This window comes from Falco rusticolus, chromosome 8, assembly GCF_015220075.1.
Source record: "Falco rusticolus isolate bFalRus1 chromosome 8, bFalRus1.pri, whole genome shotgun sequence".
In the NCBI taxonomy this organism is placed as follows: Eukaryota; Metazoa; Chordata; class Aves; order Falconiformes; family Falconidae; genus Falco; species Falco rusticolus.
Genome location: NC_051194.1, coordinates 1,720,704 through 1,740,649, shown reverse-complemented (window position 1 = coordinate 1,740,649; position 19,946 = coordinate 1,720,704). Strand labels below are relative to the sequence as shown.

The following is a 19,946-nucleotide window of genomic DNA, read 5'->3' as shown; positions in this document are numbered from 1 at the left end:
ATACGATTCACTGCATCAGCATTAGCATGTCAAGTCTTTGCAAGTAAGAAAATAATTTTCTAATTCTTACCTGTGTCCTGGATCTTATTTTGCTATTTGTTGAAATCCCAGGAACAAAGGCTTTTCTCTAGCTACCACAATTCAAGCAGTTAAACAGGAGATGCTCTCCTTGCAAGTGAGCTGTAGTCAAGAGTCTGTGCCTTAATGATTCAAAAATTACCAAACTACTAAAAGTTGTTAACCCAATAGTGTTTTGTATCCAGCATAACTGATAAAAAGTTCTGAACCCTGTTCAATTTGGTGTGCTTTAGGGTTACCTTATTTTCCCTAGGTGAAGATGAAATAATCACATCTAGTAATTGCTACACACTTCAAAAGAAAATCCGATACATGCAGATACTATCACTAGCCTAAGACAACATGGCTCCCAGTAATAACAATATATGTATCTAGCTTGTCAAAGTATTTGTGAATATCCTACTCTACAAAAATTAGCCTCTCTTGGTTAAGTTAGCCTTTCTGAAAGTCTCACAGCCATTATTTAATAAAAATCATCGTATTCATACGGAAGAAACAGAAGGAAAAAAACACTTTTGCACATTGCCCATTTAAAATACAGGTTTTCACTGCATAAGTTTAAGATGCTTTGTGTAATTAAAAAAAAATCCAGTGTTTACCAAAAACTAAATTTTGGTTATGTAGATTGGGATTTTAAAGCAGCTGGAAAATCCCAGCCCAAAGGAACTTAGGTTTAAGCAACCAGGAAACAGAGAGCAACTTACATCTAGTGGTTGAGAAGGTATTTTCAGCTTGGTTAGATGTGCTTTGCTGCTAGGCTTCAGCTCATTCACACTGCTGCTGTGAGTCTGACTACTGTAGTGTTCAGAGGATAACTTTGGTTCCATGGATTCCTGTCCATCCATTGGCCTTACGTACGCAGTGGGTTTCTGTAACATTGAGCTGGACTTGGACATTAGTGAAGGTGGAAAAGACTGATTAGAGTGCTGTCCACTTGAAAATGAGGGTACACGGGAGGGAGAGTCCCAGTTGGCATCAGGATCCCGGGGAGATTTTGAACGTTGATGTTCTTTGCTGTGGTGATCATTTCCATGAGATCTTGAATGGCTGGAGCTCAAAGAAGAAACAGTAGATGGTTTTCCAGGGCTGGAAGAACGGGGTTTGGAGTGTTCAGACCCATGCTGGCTTTTTTTGCGGCTGCTGCTGCTACTGTACGAGTCGCGGTCATGCCTCTGGCCACCACTGCTAGTGTTATTGCCACTGCCACGCTGACTACTATGTCCACTCTGTAAGCCCGAGGACCGTTTCTGAGATTGTGAGGAAGTGCTAGGTGCTGGTCCTACAGGAGTCCATTTGCTGCTCTGATGTGAGCTAGTATTATGTCTCTGATCACCAAAGAAACTTTGGTTTGATTTTTCATCTGGTGTTGATGGTACAGTTGGTTTGGGAATTCCAACAAGCTTTTGTAGCGATCTATCTCCTATAAGATCCTTCATTTCATCATAATTACCAAGCATACTCTGAATACGACTAGACAATTTGTCTTCTTTACTAGTCTGTGAAAATAATTTTAAAAAACAATGCTTTAAAAAAAAAAAAAATCACAACTTTACTTTCAGTTAATTGATCTGACCACTATCTAAACTTCAGGGCTAAGATCACGGCTAGCATCCATGTCTTTTTTGCCATTGTTTCCAATTCCCAATTGCAGTTCTTAAAGCAGTAATTTAACCTCCTAAAACATAAGGAAAACATACTTCAGCAGCAGGAACAGTAGAAACAGCACTAATCAGTGCTTCAGATAATGCACTGGTGAGCTGGATTCAAGTTTAAAAATTGTAGATGCCTACTGTCACCTTAAAGACTGTTTCTCTAATACAGAATGCATTAGTCTAAGAAGTTTTAATTACCAGTAAAATAAAATCAGCTTAAACTCACCACTGCATGTAATTTTTAATTGGTATTTATACTGGCATAACTCTTGTTACCAACAGTTATAAGGGTTCTTTCTTATATAACCTGTTTATTTTCAAAATCAGGTATACTGTATCACTACCCCTGCATCCCTACCAGCTTTAGTTAACCTCATACATACAGGGTTTGGTTATCAAATACAGTAAAGTGACAGGAGGACAGAAATTTAAAAAAAAAAAAATTGTCAGCTTTCCTCCTGAAGGAAGACAGTTTTCAGTCACGGTACTTCACTTCTTGCAAACCTTGCGATAACGGAACGAGTTTGCTTTCAAAGTTGAGTTTTGAGCTAGATAATCAAAATCTTAAATGGTACTGGTTTAGCTGTACCAGAACTAGGTTATTTTTTTTCACTTCTGCTTAGCAAAGCAAACTGGGAAGGAAACCTAGCACAGGCTTAAAGCTGTACAAGGTAAGAGAGTCAACCCCTTCCAAACAAACTAAAAAAATCAGAAACAAACAACTGGCCTACTGGTTAAAGCTGGTAATTCTATCATATCAGGCATTTCAGTATTTAAAATTAACCTCCTATTTAAATATTCTCTTGCTGAACTTACCCAGGTCTGGCTTTCTAACCTTCAATCAATGTAAGTCTAGGAACAGGCTGAAGTACCCCAAAAAAAGCAATCTGGGGTGATTTGGACACAAATGGACAGTTTGTTTCAAGTCACTGTAGCAAAAGCTGAAGAAAGCAAAACAATTTGATGGTTTTATCATCCCTTTTCTCACTCCCTGCAAAGCAGCCCCCCCCTCCTTCGTACGCATTATTATACATCTGCCAGCAGAGCTGGTTAGCAACTGTCCACCCTTATTTTCAAGTCCTGCTTAAATACCTGGTTGACATAAGAGCCGCAGATCTAAAAAGAAGGCAGATAAAAACAAAGTATGCATTTGCATACGACTTCTGCTATAAAAACTGCATTTGTAAGAACTCCATAAACTCACAACTTTGTATGGTTCAGCAAAGAGAGGCGAGTTAGGTGGAAAGGCTTCTTCGCCCTGTTGAATTTCTTGATTTCGCCTTTCCCTTTCTTTCATACGCAGCACATTCCGGTCTTCACGGTTCATGTTGCTATGAACAAAAGAATAATTTCTGATCACAGAAGGAAATGAGGAGGGATGCAAGCATACACGGCGAGCCCCTGTACCTGTTCTGCCAAAAGAATGACTTCAGTTAAGAACCTCCTGCTGATGCGGACTCTAACTCCTCAAAACTGAAAAATGTTTGTCCCATTCAAGACACCTCATACTTCAAAGAGCTATAAACCCACAATCTACAGCTAGCTTCTAACAGGGAAAGTTTAGGCAGTAATAATCAAAAATGAAAAAAATAATCCACAAAGTCCTCAGGCAAGTAACTATTTCAGTCCATTTCCCTTTCTTGAATCATGCAGCTATTTCAACCCACGCTGCACATCTCCCATTCATTTCTAAAAGACTTTTTCTCCTCCACATCCCCCAAATGTTCTGCAGTTTTACTCTCTTATGCCCCCACCCATTCAGCACCCAACTTCTACTGTAGATTTGGTTTTGGTTTTGCTGCTGACATACCTTTATTGGCACCCATTCCCCAACATATTCTAACCTCAAGCTTTGATGTTGTTTCCAGTCTCCCTTCCTGACTCCCAAAAGACACTTCTATTCAAAGCAGTAATTTCAGTGGAGCTCTGGCAATATCACACCTTTTGCCTTAATCCATACAGTGGCATCCTAATGCAAAAATGCAGATTTATAAGCTACCAATCTCCCTCCTTAAAAATTTTACTTTGCAGTTTGGTTTTGCTGCTTGGGTTAACAGAAATGCATCAAATTGTTGAGAAAAGAAAAAAAAAAAAAAGGTTGGGAAAGGTTCCCTTTGAGGTTGATAAAGCGTTGGGACTCAAAGGAGTAAACAATATAAGATGATAGATAAGGTGGTACTAACTCTTTTAACATGTGCTGTACTTTATATCAAGAGAGTTACAAATGTGCCTTAGTGATCTGCAAGAAGTACAGTAGGTGCTTCCATGAAAGAAACAGATGTTCTTCCACATAATTTGCACTCTAAAATGAATACGTTGTCTGCTTAGAAAATCATTATCTCATGTTTTTAGACAGCTGCCTGATTATAAAAAACTGAAACATACATATTTGCTACAGCATTACTTTGAAAGCTGTGCAAAACCAGCTATTCCATTCTAAACAAGAAGCCTTCAACCTATCACCCAGTTTTTAAAAAATTAGTCTTTTCACCTTAGTAACATTTCAGCCTCTGTTTGGCTTAATTTCATCTACTACTCTGAATATAGTGATATCTAAGAGAACGCCAAAACCAGAATAAACCCACAGCATAAGTTTAATATTTGATGCTTTTTAAGGTGACAGGCTTGTTTTACTTCCTCTTGTAACAAGGTAAAAGCATTTAGCGTAATGCAACTGGATTATGATAACTTCAAAATTGTATGTGATACAACCCCTTTTTTCCCCAGTTATCCTGTAATCAGCTGGACTGACGTAACTGTGAGGGAACATCAAGGCTGCCTGCTGGGAGAGGGACCTGTACACAGGATTGTGGCAAGCAAACTACCTGGATCATTTTGACATTAATAGCAAACTTGGTTTACAAGTTCGAGGCTTAAAAAGCTTATTCTTCAGACTGCAGCCCAACTTCTTATATGTGTAAGATTTGAACAGAAACAAATACAGATTTAATTGTAAATACTGATCAGTTAAAGCCCACTGGAACAGTTTGAATCTATGCCATTTTACTATTAAAGGCAAAATGTGAGGCAAGGAATAGGAGTACCAACACATCAGTACACTAAGACTGGATTAGACAGCTATACATTTAGAAGATTATAATCTTAACTAAGAATTTTACATTTACATTTTACAAATAGAGGGTTAAATATTAACAAAGACCTTTACTATTTTTTTACAGAGACAAGCAGCATCTTTCAAAATTGTATCAACAATGACTGTAACTCTTGGGACTGAGGAAAAAACCCCGTTTGTACCAACACTGTCCCATGAAAGGAACACTATAGTTAAGAAAGATCCACTTGAGATCAGAGTTGGAGCAAAACCAGAGCTGATCTGGCTATACCTGCCACGTTAACATAAAATTAGTCACCAGAAATATATACCAGCTAATCACAGATTTTACTACTGCCCCCCAGTCTTTTGTGATACACTAAATGATAAACATCTTCATGGATAGTCTTTTTGACTGTATGGGGACTAGGTTTAAGGCCTTTTTTAATTATTTTAAATTTTTTCTTAGAGTCAATAGTTTGAATGTTCTTCAAGTTAAACTTGTTTGTATCTAATCCGTATCTCTACACAGAGATATTTCAAGTGCCTACAGTGTGTACTAAAGCTATTAAAATCACACTACCATTAAATGTGTAAATAAATTAAGTTAGCGAGGCTTCTTTAACGCTGTACTTCAGACAACTTCCCCTATCTTCCACAGCCATAAAGCATAACGGAAGATAAATTTGTCTGCGTTGAGGAAAAGCAAGCAGTAGAGATAGTTTGAAAGTAGAAGACTAAGGCACACCTACTAAATTAACACTGCTAGCAATTAACATCAGCATAAAGGAAATTGCAAAACAAAGTCTTAAGACCACTTGTAGATAAAACAAACCTTTCAAATCCACCACCTAAAATTTACCACTCTGATCAAAGTTACAGACTATATGCTGGTGTCCAGGTTTTTGCCCAAGTCAGAGGGGACACCAGCCCAGTCCCACGCTGGCCTGAGCAGCTCCGTTCCTGCCCAGTTCGACGCTGACTGGTGGGAAGGTGCTCTGCCCCACCACTGCTGCAGGCATCCAGAGCTGCACAGAGACAGAACTGCTTCTCCCTCTCCCACATCCACACCTGCTTCCTGGATTTAAATGTTTTCCCACAAGATAAAAGAGCTGGGAGCAGCTCGGTGCAGCCCAGCTCCTGCCACCCCTACCCTCTGGGCAAGAGGGCAGCATCCCTGCTCCCTCCCTGCACACCAGCCCTGGAAGGGGAAGATGGAGAACTTCTACCTGCTGCTGTCAAGAGGATCCTGCTATAATTTCCCTTTTCCTCTCCCCAGGAGGCCTGAGCAAAAGTGTGAACACCTAGGAGGTGTAGAGCCAGGCTAAAGGAGACAGAATTAACGTCCTCACAGCAAGGACCAAAGTCACCTTGATTTCCACATTTGGGGAAAGAAAAGTCCAAAAATTAAAAGAAATTCAAAAACAGGCCTGAAGCACAGCACAGTACTTCCATTTTTAGAAAGACTAATTCTGTCAGGTTTGAGTCACTATTTGTGCAGTTAGCCACACTGTCCTCTGCATCGTCCATTTGGCATGGGATTTCAACTATGCAACTGGCTTTGTTCAAATCTCATGCCTCTTCTCCAGCTCAATACGAAGAGATGAAAGAATGCAGGAAATTCAGCAGGAAGTTGACAGAAACCTCTGACAAAATTCACTTGTGTGTATTCTTTCACCGCTGTTAACTGCTGACCTAGACATACTGAGCACATGAACTAGTCCTGCGTCATTCTAATCGTCCATACCAGAAACACAATTTTAATTTCTCGTTCCAACATCTTACTAAATCCTATTTGGTATTTCTGTTCATCCTTAATCCGAAAAGGGCATGGCTTTGGCTAGAGTTCACTCAAGCCATCATCGTCTTGGACTTTATAACTCGCGTTACGAAACTGCAGCGTTGCTGCTGCCCTGCCCACCCGCTGCAGCCTTCTCCCACTTCCCACCACCCACTCCCTCAGCTCTGGGGCAGATCCCACGTATGGGACTCTTGGACCATGCTTTCAGGTTAAAAATAAATAAAATTTTTAAAAAATCAACACACCCTCATTGCCAAAGTTTTCCTGGCAATGCTGTTAAAGGAAAGAAGACCTCCGCCGGTCCCTGGGTCTGGGCGTGGGACTAACAGCCTGGTACCTCTCATCCCTCTTGAACCACATCAGGCATCCCAGAGCCTGTCCTTGCACAAGTTCACCAGCACCCTCACCAGCAGCAGCATCTCTCCATCTTCCCAGACACCGTAAGGCAAAACCATCAAAGGTGAAGGTCCGCCTGAGGGACCCTCCACAGGCAACCCATCAAAAAGCGATCCAAACCCACCACTTTTCAAGCAGGCATTAGTGGATCTTCAAAGCATGTTTACAACACCTTGACTTCCTTCAAGACATCCTCATTTAACTCAAGGGCTTTTTTCTATCTGAATTGGTTTCATAAGCAAGAGAAATCAAACAGTTCACTTATCCAGTGCCGGTTAATTGGCTGTGATGAAACACAAATTTTGTTTGACAACATTTGGCCATGAACGATAAACAGTCTTCAGAGAGAAAACACAGTATCTAGCACTTCATGCAGGGCACACCCAGCTGCGCGAAGCACAGACAACTCCATTTTTTTTCTTAAATTATTATTTTTTTAAAAAAGGAGGAAAAAACCCTGAGAAATCCTCCTTGTAGTATGGAATTATATGTTTTCAGAAGGCATTTAAAAACACCAGAAATTGCCTTAATGCTATCCAACTCCCTCCCAAAGATACATTTTATTTATTTAAACTATTTTTCTTACTTGTACCATGAACAGCAAGGAGTATCTAAGGAGCTGGCATGGCAAGCTTCTTCCAACTCATGGGTCAAATACAGCGTCACTATTAATCCTGTTGCTAAAATCACATAGACAATCCAAAAATGCTACTCTGACAGCTTTTAATACAAATACACTCACAGAACAGCTGTTAAACAGAGAAATTAAAAAATAACTGCCCCACAACAACAAAAACCCACCAGCACACAAAATAGGAACATGCTCTGGTGTCACCAAGAACTATTTAATACCTATCACAAAAAAATGAATGCGTAGTTTCAACTTCTAGCTTTCTACATTACGGTAAAGAGGAAAAAAAAAAAGGCAGAAAACCCCCAAAATGATAATGATACAGCTTTGCACAAAGAATTACAAACAGTATGTGTTGCGAATATAGAAGCACCACGATCATCAAAGTCATCTTCATAGTTTTGTAACACTGAAATAAGGAAAACTAAGACCAACAGTTTACAAAGAATTCAAGTAAGACGTGTATGTGTCAATAAAGAGGAAAAAACAACTTTTCAAAAGGATGAAGTCCTCTTCTATTTCTCTCCCTCGCACCTTTTGACACAAAGGCTGCAGTTTTCCATCGGCTCTGGTTAACACCGCAGTGGTTTGCTGTGCCAAGGGAGGGGTATTTAGTCTGGGGCAGCTCCAACTACAAATGGTATCTGCTCCACCAAAGAAAAGGTTGGTTATACCAGCAGCATGTATGTTATTAAATTATAACTAAGTATCAATCTACTTGCTGTTAGGCATGCTCACACAGTAAGACTGCATATGTGAACGTAAGAAACTTGAGCCATAACCTCATTTAGATATTTTGATGAGAATGAACTCTGACATAGCTCCATCTCTAGGAGAGTGCTATCCTGCCTTCCAAGGTTTCATTAAAAGGTCGGAGCTATTGGTAATACAATTTTATTGGTATACAAATACAAAACCAGTGATTCACCATTAATACAAACATAAACGTTTCTTGTTTCTGTAATATAAACATAAATGTTTATATCCCACTCATCACATCAGGGATCCCTTCTGCACATTCAACAGGGACATCATAAAATACTGTAAGAGCTGCTATGTATTGTGAGGGTGGGAAAGCTTTAAAAAAAGGGGAAAGAAAAAAGATAAGTTGGCCTAGGTCAGGTTAATGTTTGACAAGAACCACCAGGGAGGGCAGAGCTAGCAATTTGCTGTAGGCACTTTTCCTTCCTACTCAGCTCTGAAACACCGCAGAAATTCCCAAGAAAGCACTATATGCCTGGGCTTGCCACTGCTTCTCAGACAAATGAGCACAAATCCTTCACCACCGTTAGTCAAGACAAATTTCACAGTACTTTCTAAAAGAGCACAACATTAATTCCAGTGTCTCAGTCAAATGACAATGCAAGTAATTACATCCTGCTCTTTAGTTTTATCTGCCAGATTCCCCCTTCACCCCTCAAAACTGTATCAGGTTACCCAAGCATCAGCCAGCATCTTCTACTTGAGAAGCCACCACACCGAAAGGATGGATTAAAGAATTATAGCGATCATTCGTAACTTAGTAACACTAACTACTGAAAAAGACTTTGGGATCCTTTAGAACTAAAGAGACTAAAGAGGCTCTATAGGATAATGTTTCATTAAACAAGTTCAGATGAGAATTCAAGATTCAGCACAAGAAAGCAAGGACTACATTTTGACTAAGGTAGAAGTTAACACGCAGCAACTGCATTTTAGAAGCCAAGTTAAGGAGGAAATTCTAACTTCAGCAGTTGAAACATAGCTCATTCAAAACAAAATTTTAAGTCCATTTCTAAAACATACTACTAAAATAGCTTAAAATTGTTTACACCTGGGAAGAATTTGCAAAACTGGTTTGATGTAATTTACTCAAGGGATCTGAAAAGATCCAAAATTATCCATTCTCTAAAACGTTGTATTGTTGTGCAAAAGTATTACACGGTAATGAAAACATCTGATTCCCCCCTCCCAATGATTAACCTTACACAGAAACAAAGTTCCCAGCTCTTCCTCATTGTAGAGAATGGAGCTGCTTACAAGACATCAACTTCAGTCTCTCCTTTTTGTCCTGTCTCTTGAGAAATCATAGAGAAATAGGGAAATCTAGGAAGTGACAGCACCACTCCCTGCTCTCTCCTCAGATACATGTCAATTCCTCCATCAACTGCCCCATTAACAAAGCACCAGCACCGGCAGACAGCAGAGATCCCACCAAGGAATGGCCTGACAGCTGTGTTACTGACTCTCAAGGAAAAGATATCCCCAAGGCTGAATGCTGCGACATGGCAAGGTCATAATCCACAGAAATTGTCATTTTCTGCACCAAGTCAGGACTCTGAGCCAGGTAAGGCAAAGGAGCCCCAACACACTCCCGTTACCGATATCCAAGCCTGAGCCAGCAGCAGTAAAGCTCGCTCCTGCTGTTCAGCCAAGCAGAATTTCAACTTTGCCTTCCCAAGTCTTTGCATTTCTATTTGCTTCACCTGGCTTAAAACCAAAACTACTTTCAGGGATACGAGGCCTTCTTAACCAAGGCAACGATATTCTTATTAACATCTGAAGCTCAAGCCCTGACATCCAACAGGTCAGGAGATAACAAAACCAAGCAGCACAGACTCGACCCAGAGCTCTGCCATCATAGGGAACACAATTTTGTTTCTCATGCAATTCTCAACTCAGCAAACTTCAGCCCAATCCAGCCTCACACTCAATGACATCCTCTCCTCACCCCTTCAACTCTCCAGCACTGCTAGATTCTGTAATTTGCACAGCGCAAAGACAGACCATCATGAACACAAAATTTTTACATGCTATCTTTTCGTGTCCACACAGGCTAACCAAAGCATATTCTAATACTGTTCTCCAACAATATTCTCCAGTTTAATTGAGCAGAAACTTAATAACCGAATTCCTGTGCCTACATGTTCTTCTGTTTAAACTTTGAAGCCAAGACAATTGGCGTTTAAATTTTATTAAGCAATAGTTATTCAGACATCCAACATTAATCTGACTATTATAGTTCTGACTTCCTCACACTAATTTACTTTCATAAAAGACATCATTACATTTGAGTGTTATGAACTCTATGGCATTAGGATTAAGAAAGGATTCACTTCACAGAAATTCTGATAAATATGCTCTGTATAAGATCTGAAACTGCAGACAATGTTTTAATGAGGTGCCCTCTAAAATGAAAGAGTGGAAAAGGCAAAAGTGAAAAACCACATTCATTTCAAGGTTCACATCCTTCTCCCATCTCAACAGAACTACAGAGAAAGCAGGGAGAGAAAAAGTTTATCAAATACATTACTGAGGTTTAACTGCCATTTCCTCCAGCCTTACTGAAAGATCATCTGTCTGCACTCTCTCACAAGACATTTATCTTGGACTTGCTTTTGTCAAAGTTCACACATCCTACTGTATAACATACTACAACAAACATCAGGGTCTGAGATAGTAACACTCTGCCACTGTATAAACCACGTAGGTCTTCTGTAACTGCTCACAGCAGCGAGGTCTCTTCCACATGGCAATGCTGCATAAACACCGATAGCATCTCTGCCTCTTCCCCTTGCTCTTTCAAGGAGCTTATTTTCTAAACACAGCTTTTATTTGATACATCTTCACAACACAAACATCAATAATAAAATATTTGGGGGCTATTAATACACCCTGTCCACAGCTCTACTTGGTACTTAGAGCAAAAGGCAATTTTTACAACTCAAGAGTGTAGCTTGGGTGCGATTCCGAGCCCCTGGCCCGGGGCAGATCTTCGACGCAGCTCCCACCCGCGTGCTGTGCGCCAGCCCCAAACCCCTCTCCTGGTTGTGCTGACACAGCCGTCTATTGGAGCTGGTTAAGCTGAATTAGGGAAATCTGTGCTGGTTCAAAATACTTATTTTGGGGGTAGGGCTATTTTTAAACACAGGTAAACCTGAATGCTCCATGGCCCCTGAAAGTCACATTGGCATTAGCGAGCAGGAATAAGCAACCTGTTTAAAACAAAATAAGGACTAAAAACCTCGAACAAATAAAAATACCCCCCAAGAAATCCACAAAAGTCTCATTATATTACTGCCTCTGCTTTCTGTATCAGTGTCATAGGTGGACTTTGTCTGCAGCTGCTGACAAGCAGTGAGGTTATGACTGATGAAATAGGAGCAGGAGGATGCTGGAGAGCACGTCAGCAGAGCAGCCAGAGAGAATGAACTTCACCACTTTGTGATTTAACTCTCTTCAGAACCACGGGAAAACACTCAAGGTGTGCTACTCTGTCATTCTGTAGCACAACAAAGCAAACTATGTTTCTGGACTGTTAGGGCAACAGCCGAAGGGGGTGGAGGGGAAGCATCAAAAAGCCAACTGAGTTCATGCATGTCGGCATGTGAGTATCTTCTCAAACGTGACAGCTTGGGCTCTCACAGCACTAAGGGTCCCCATTACCAGTTACGGTATTTCCAGGATTGCCTTACATTTTGAAAACGAGAGTTCACAGACTTCTTAAAATCCACAGTTTTGAGTACCAGAAAAGAGAGAATAAGAATTTTAACTCTGATTCCCAATTTTCAGCCCTAACTTGCATGCAAAAAGTTACCAAATTAATAACCATTTGCCACCTATCTAAAATCTGCTATTAGTACTTGAATGACATGACAGCTCTGAAACCAGGGACACTTTCTGATCACTTAAAACTTTCTTTTTCCATTTAAGTATACTGAAGATGAGGAGAGCGTGTATTAGTTAAACTCTGGAAAAACCCATTAGGGAGAAGGAGTATTTAAGATTTGCAGACAAAGCAAAAAAAATTTGGAAGCAAGAGGAAGGGACCAGAACAATCTACAGAGGTAAGCTGAAATTCAGCAGGAAAGCCACAGCTTTGATGTGCAGTGCTTCCAAACAAACACTAGTCTAAATTGGAAAGTTTTAACCTTTCATCCTACCTATTAAATGCCACCTGTATTTTATAATCCCTGCGAGCAGACCGAGAAAATTATTAACATTTCAGCAGCCACTGAGTATCAAGACATTTAATATAGTATCAATTACTTCAGGAAAACAGATGATAAACATTAATTTAGCTATACAAACCCTTTTAATAAAGTGATGTTACCTTTTTTCACTACTAATGCCACTAAGTTGTTTGGGGATTGGGGTTTTTTTTTCCAAAGTTATTACAGCTTTTCTCACTTTTCTGGATATGGCCTTAAAACAAAAGTGATGCTATTCAAGGTCTATTATATTTAAGGACCAAAAGGAGACTGAGCCACCAAAGACACTGCGGACAGAACATGCCTTGGGCTGCTCCCGTGTCGCTGGCAGGGCAGCCAGCAATCAAACAGTGCCATTGTGGTCATCCCCACAGAGCACCGGCACCACTCGTGTGGTACCCACTGACATCCCAGGACCATGCCATTACGCCAGAGATGTCATAACTCCCAATAGTAATGATTACAAAGTATCTTCCACAGAAGATAAAGAATTTTCTGTCTATCCAGACCAAAAACTTAACTTCTGCATTTGATAAACTAGTAAAGGCATTGTGCAAGCTGGTTCTGAACTCCTGTTCCTAACATATTTTTAACTATAAGCTAAAAGACTTGACAGACATGGAACTGCAAAATGTAGAATCATAACATATATAATGTAAAGTCTGTGAAACTCAATGAATCTTGCCACTAGAGAATGAAGGTTTTTTTGTCAAATGCAGTTAAAAAAACCCACAGGCAACCTTGCAAAACCCTTGCCAAAATTCAGTTGAATTTCAAAACACTAAATGCAATAGGCCGTTCATACCAAGCCCCTCAGCATGTCAGTTTGTTACAAAGCTTAAACCTGGTAACGTCTCTTAACAGATAGAACTGTTTTCAAGTGCTACAGAAATTGCACAGTAAGATACACTTCTCATCGCTAAAGCTTCCAAGGATACGGTGGACTAAGTAGCTTCAACCAGTTTTGTCGTCTTTCTTAGACATTTGGCACGGATGGCAGCAACTCGTTGTTGGTTGAATTAATTGAATTCTACTAAGTACAAGCTAAGATTAATTTTTTTAAAGGTATGATTCACTATTCACTTACACATAATACTTTAAAAAAATATTAATGTTTAATGGATTAAAATAAATTGTATAAATGCAAAATACACTCCTGCTAGCAAGAAATCAACCCATTATACCAGCCAATGAGATCCAAATTTTGTTCTCTTAAAGAGAAAGGAAGGTTAAACCACACCCATTTTTTATCTTTAGTTTTCGAGTCTGTCGGTAAATCATGACTGAATGTATTTTAACATTCCTCTGAATAAATACCTGCTGGCACGTGCCACTAGGGGAGAGCAGGAGTGCCACACAGCAGATGCAAGTACCTGCGGTGACTGGTGCTCCCCTCTCCCTGCCCGTGCCCCCTGCCACACACACCACACTGCTCCTCTGCATCACCAGAGCAAACGGGAATCGGCTTTATCAAAAAAACCCCAAACAACAAAAACATCGACACAAAGAGGACACCGTGAAAACATCTTTACATGTCAATTCAGCATGGATCTTGCTTCATGTGGCCATAAAAGGATGCAAGTTTTTCCTTAAAAAAAATTGGAGAAAAAAATCAAGAAAAAAAGTTATTTTTTAGACAGTTATTAGTGATTAACAAATTTAAGCTGAAAACTACTTGTTGAAACTCCTAGTAAAACATATTTCTGGTAATTATTGGCTAAGAATGCGTCACAACACAAACTTCTTACTTGTATTTTTTCCTCATTAAATATAATTGGTGCAGATATTTCAGCAGCAGTAATCATTGCTCCAAGAAAAACATTTTCACCCTTTGTCTTTTAAAGGCTATCTACACCATAGCTTTCACCGTGTCAGATCAACATTTTAATATGATATTAGTATACCCTATAGGTATTGTAAGGACAAAATAAAATACAGTGGTTCCAAAACTTCACCAGGCAATTTAAAATAGTATAACAAGGAGGTACAGTGACCATACTGCCTTCCACCCACAGCCAGCATGGATTGCAGCAGCTGCAATCCACCACGAGTCACTGACATACAAACCACACATGAACTGGAAGATTTAATAGTAGATCTCAAACAAACAGAAAACCCCACCAGCAGCAGCTCCCCACCCACCCAAATATACAAAACCCTACTCAAATCACACAAACAAAACTACCAGTAAGCTCTTTTCCATACAGGACCACCCAGCACATCAAAAAAAGACATGAGATAGGAAAAATATCAGTCCATTTCATCTCATCTTAGCCAATCGTTATGCTTCAAGGCCCTTGAAGTTACAAGAACAAAATACTATTAAGACACCTTTGTAAAATGAAGCATTTTTCAACCAGAGCAACTTCCATTAGGCTGCTGTTCTTATTTATGCCGAAACACAGTACAACTTGCTAAATTCAATTTACAACATGTTCCTCCACTAAATCCTTTAACCCATTTCTCCATATTTAATGTTCCTGAAATTTTAATCTTAATGGCTCAATTTTTCAGATTTGGACTTTGACCAAATTTTTTTTTAATTACCTTTAAATAAGGAAATGCTTATGCTAATAGTAATAGAACACTGGAAAATTAAACTGGCAGATTTCTCATTTTTTTTCCCCCAGAAACTCTGGTTATTCCTCTGCCCACAAAATACACAACATCACACAAAAACTAAATTCCTATTTTGATGTGGCTTTTTTGGTTTGCTTTTACGCTGCCTTATAGGAAAAATAGAATCATAGAATCGTTTAGGTTGGAAAAGACCTTTAAGATCATCCAGTGCATTTATTCCTCTTGAACAGAGTTGCTGGTGACTTTGACAAATGCCAAAAAATAGCCAGCATCTCTTCATACATTATTTTTATCTTCTATATAGCATGTGCTAGGGAATACATTTAAATATTTTGGGGTCCTTCGCAGTGTGTCTGTGTTCGCTGAACTCTGATCAAACACAAGAATGTTTGTGCCAGGTCCTGATGGAGAAAGGGGACAGCGGCCCCAGCCAGCCGGCCAGCAAGCCCCTTAAGAGAGCTGAGGAAGCTTATGAGGAGATGATGAAGAAGGCAGAGATGATGCAAAAGCAGCAGGTCCATCCAGCAGGCACAGCCAGCTGTTCCCTACAGAAGTCCAATCATTAACACAGCACCACCAAGCCCACCACTAAACCATGGCCCTCAGTGCCACATCTACACAGCTTTTAAATCCCTCCAGGGATGGTGACAACACCACCTCCCTGGCCACCCGGGCACCCCAGGGGCTCATGCCCAGCCAGCCCTCAGCCAGCCCCCCAGGCCCTTTCCCACCGGGCAGCTTCCCAGTAGTACAAAGCTGTACAATTATGATCATCTATTGAGCTTTTGTAGTAATGTTAGCATAGGTGGTGACGTCCATGGAAGTACACATTTAGTATTTTGAAGCGTAACTTATATATACTGCAAACATCCAATACACATACTGAACATTCATTTAAAAACAGACACTTGCAACAGGATCACACTAAGGAAAGTGCATTCTACATTTCTGACTGTTCTACACAGCCCTGAAGCACGAGGAGCGGGGGAAAGCACTGAATATAACTGCCTTCGAGGGTGAACACAGCTATCACAACTTGTTCCCAGGTTTTGTGATGCTGGAGGACCAGTTACACTAACATTGCCTTATAAGGCTCCAGGGTCCTTACACATTTATCTGTAACTACGTGTCTATCTATGGGTAGGTGCCTACTACCTCAGGATCTACACACTAAATGCAGCCAGAAGAGGCACAAAACATCTGCTCAGTTCTCCTCTTATTTGGTTTCTATATTTGAAACACACTTCCATGTTTCACATCACTGCCTGATGACAGATCACAATTCAACCCTCAAAGTAAAGGTTCACATGTAGCTGCTACGCTTCAGTGAAAAAGCAGGGCAGAGAGACTGCTCAATGGTGTGACACTTCAGCAAGAACCAAAACTGTTGAGGGAAGTATCTAATATGGAAGAATTTACCTTGGTGAAATCTCAGAACCTGAACTAAGGACAACTTCAAACAATCCTTCCTGTCTGAAGAGTACTTTTCAACTGGTTAATGGTTCTAAACGCTATTTTCCCAATGTTTGGTTCTAAAAATTAAACACGCTTTTTTTCTTAGAATTGGAAAATGCATGTAAATAAAATGATGTATGAACCAACTACAGTGAGATGACCAACGACTTGCCTCCATTTCCAGGAGATTACAAAGTTAGAGCGTACCTAAACCTGGGTGCCTTCTCATTTTAACACCATATACAGTAAAAATCACAGAATATCAAAAGCACCATGTTTAGGGATCCACTTTGGTTTGACACATTCTCTGATGCTATTCCCAATGCCAGTCACCCCTGAGAGCTTCAGGAGCAGCACACACATTTCCAGGGTTTGCTTCTGCCCCTCCACAAATAAGCCACTAAATTTACAAGCTGAGGGAAGTTTGGAGTCCAGTCCAAAAGACAAGCATCTTAGAGCTGCTCTTGGAAACTGCAGATAAAGGGAAAAACATCAATCCTCTACCAGAAGACAAACACAGCGCTAACACTGAAGAGAACCGCACCATTATTCTGGCCTGTTGTCTACTAGATCTATTCTTTACGTCCCCAGTGTAGCACTGGGGATAAACAGCAAGAAACTGCTGTAAGGCTGCAGAGGAGTACACCTATCCACAGGGAGAGATCTGGAATGATAAAAAGTGTCTCTCCTGAAAAATACAATCATTACAGGGTTACAGTATTAGTAAAAGTACACTCTGTATTTAACTATAAAACATGGCAAGCAACACATTTAAGTAAATTATCAGTAAATGTTATGACACAAAAGCTAAGATGAACTGTTAAAAAAAAAAAATATCAATAGAAGGCCGCTGTGAGCTGTCTAGTGAGGTATTGCTGGGACTGAGTACCACAGCTCAATAGAAAGGAGTGCAGGAAAACTTTTCTTAACGAGCTGTTAACAGAAGGAAATTAGTTCAAGACTTCAGGGCAAGAACTTCTCTTATTCAATGTTTGTACAGTACTGAGCAGGAGATATTTTTTTCCTTTTTTTCCTGTTGGTACCTGGTGCTACTGCCAGTTAATAAACCAGGTTTTACAGTCATCAGCAAGAATTAATGAATCAAGTAAGAACAAGAGAAATGACAACTTGAGGAACTACAAGCTAACGCACTCGGGGAGAAAATACAGATCGCTACACTAGGGAAAAGAGAGTTTTGAAACACGAAGTTGGAGAAAGGAATTTGGAAAGTAGTAAGAATTTGAGAGCCTGGGGAGATGGCAGACACCAAATTAGACACGAGTGCATGAGACAAACAATATCACAGCTACAGGGAAAATGGAATTTTGGACGGCACGTACGAAGCTGGCACAGAACCAGACAAGGAAGCAAGCTGTGCTACGCTGCAGCTATGTGCTGTGCTAGGCACCCCTACAAAAGTCATACACAACACCAGATTTTCATTTCAGAGAGCAGATACAATTATTCAAAATGGGAAACCTTAATTCAACAGGAGTACGTACATGTAGTTCAAGTATCTAGGAAAAGAATAAATCTGGATTCCCATCGGCCAAAAATATACAGTAAGAGAGAGAACAGAACTACTATAAAAAAATCAGACTGACTAAACTTACGAGAAAAGCTTTATGACAGGAAGGAGCACAAGCCTGTGCAGTTACACTTCCTAAGCAGCGATAGAACCCCTATCATTTCACAAGCTGGAGAGCATCTTGTTAGTCATTAGTAACAGCAGAGAAGGAACAATTCTGCAAGAGAAGTGTAACTGCCAGGTAAGTTCCTTCATCCTTAGTTCTGCAATTCTATGAACTTGATTTCTTATCTTAACACAGTTAGCAGTATATTTTTACATACATCTAACCCTGCTCTATCTAAATGTAATCTGTTATAGTTTCCCCAACTCATTTCCAGGCAGTCCTCCTTCATCCTTCAGCCTCTCCATCTCCCCACAATTTAGAGCATTCTTTCCTCAATGCATAGTGAAGATGACATCAACATCGCTTCTTTTTTGATACAAACTCTCAGACAGACATTAAAATCAAATGACAAGGAAGACAGGTGGACTCAAGTTTAGTTATTTCTTAGCCTCTGTTGAAGGTAACTGTGAGACTGTAGGAACATGAGAGAAAGGAAATACACCTGTAGAACAAACCACATGTGAGTAACAATTTGAAATTACGTGGCCAAGAACAATTACTGCAGCAGAAAAAAGACCTCAGAGTCACTATAATCTCAAGACTATTCCTACATCCTCAGACAGGTATACCCCAAACGCGACACTGCGTGACTAACCTTCCTCTCAGCTCTACATGCACATTGCTGCTGCTCGAGGCAGCCTCTTGAAAGATGCTTGTATGTTTTTTATATGCCCAACAAAGGCAAAATCTGCCTATAGGACAGGTGCTGATTTCTCGTCTCAAGATTCAGCCTCAGACATGGGTATCATGGGTTAATATTTCTACCCTCAACCCTGCAGACTCCTGTCGATCTGGAGCAAAGAGTCAGAGCAGTAATAATTAAAAAGCTCACAAAACAAGAGGATGAGCAGGAAGGCAGGCATCAGAAGCAGATATGAGCTGTTATGGCAACTCTCATTACAAACACTGAAAATAGGTGTGGAGGGACAGCAGTTTCACCATTACTTGGTCACAGAGTCCCCTGTCTACTTTAAAAGATGCTGTGAACTGCTCTCTGTCAGTAACGCACAAGTCATGTATGTCTTTAGTCATATCCAACATCCAGGAGCAACCACAGTGGAAAACTAAGTGCAGCAGAACATCCTTGCCAGCTGTGAGCTAGCAAAGGAAGCAGGAACTAGCACATACGTGCCCACTTATCTACCAACTGTAAAGTCAGGGCAACTTTCTGCTGCGACTGTTTCTCTACAAAACCTGAACACCACAAAGTGTATGGCTTTTGCAGATAAAAGTATCCAGCATCTTTTTATAAAACAGTTGGGTCATAACCATGCAAAAGCACTTGCACATTCCAGCTTACTGAAAAAGACAACCTAGGAATCCAACTAACATTTCCGTGAAGTTTTATCATGTTTTATCAAGCTCAGAGAATTAGAACTGGGAAGAATGCAAACCGCACAAATATGAACTATTTTTTTTTGGTTGCAGTGTGCCTTCTTGCACAAAAACCTACCCCAGAGGCTCAGTCTTGCTCACTCAGTGTTTTGAGACATAGGATAAAAGTCATAAAATGAGAACTGCAGAGATGCTTAAAGGAAATATCAGGGACCTGAAACTGGTTTTGAGACTAGAGTTTAAATTTACTATTTTCTTTCATCATTGCTAAAACTGTTCAACAGAGGAGAGCTTGATCTTGC

The 19,946-nt window shown here is 40.1% G+C and overlaps 1 protein-coding gene across 8 annotated transcripts in view; it reads right to left on the bottom strand.

The window, feature by feature from the left end:
* Positions 1–19,946, bottom strand: part of AFF4 (AF4/FMR2 family member 4) — a 54,176-nt gene that overhangs the window by 32,101 nt on the left and 2,129 nt on the right. For 5 of the 8 annotated variants that reach the window (XM_037397581.1, XM_037397575.1, XM_037397576.1 and 2 more), the window contains exons 2-3: positions 2,935–3,061; positions 783–1,574 (exon numbers count right to left, since the gene is read on the bottom strand). In XM_037397581.1, the coding sequence (XP_037253478.1) occupies positions 783–1,574; positions 2,935–3,061 (919 nt within the window). Of the gene's footprint in view, positions 1–782; positions 1,575–2,546; positions 2,672–2,934; positions 3,062–6,828; positions 7,068–7,103; positions 7,364–19,946 lie in introns of those variants that run through there. The other 3 variants (XM_037397579.1, XM_037397580.1, XM_037397582.1) reach the window with 3 other exon arrangements.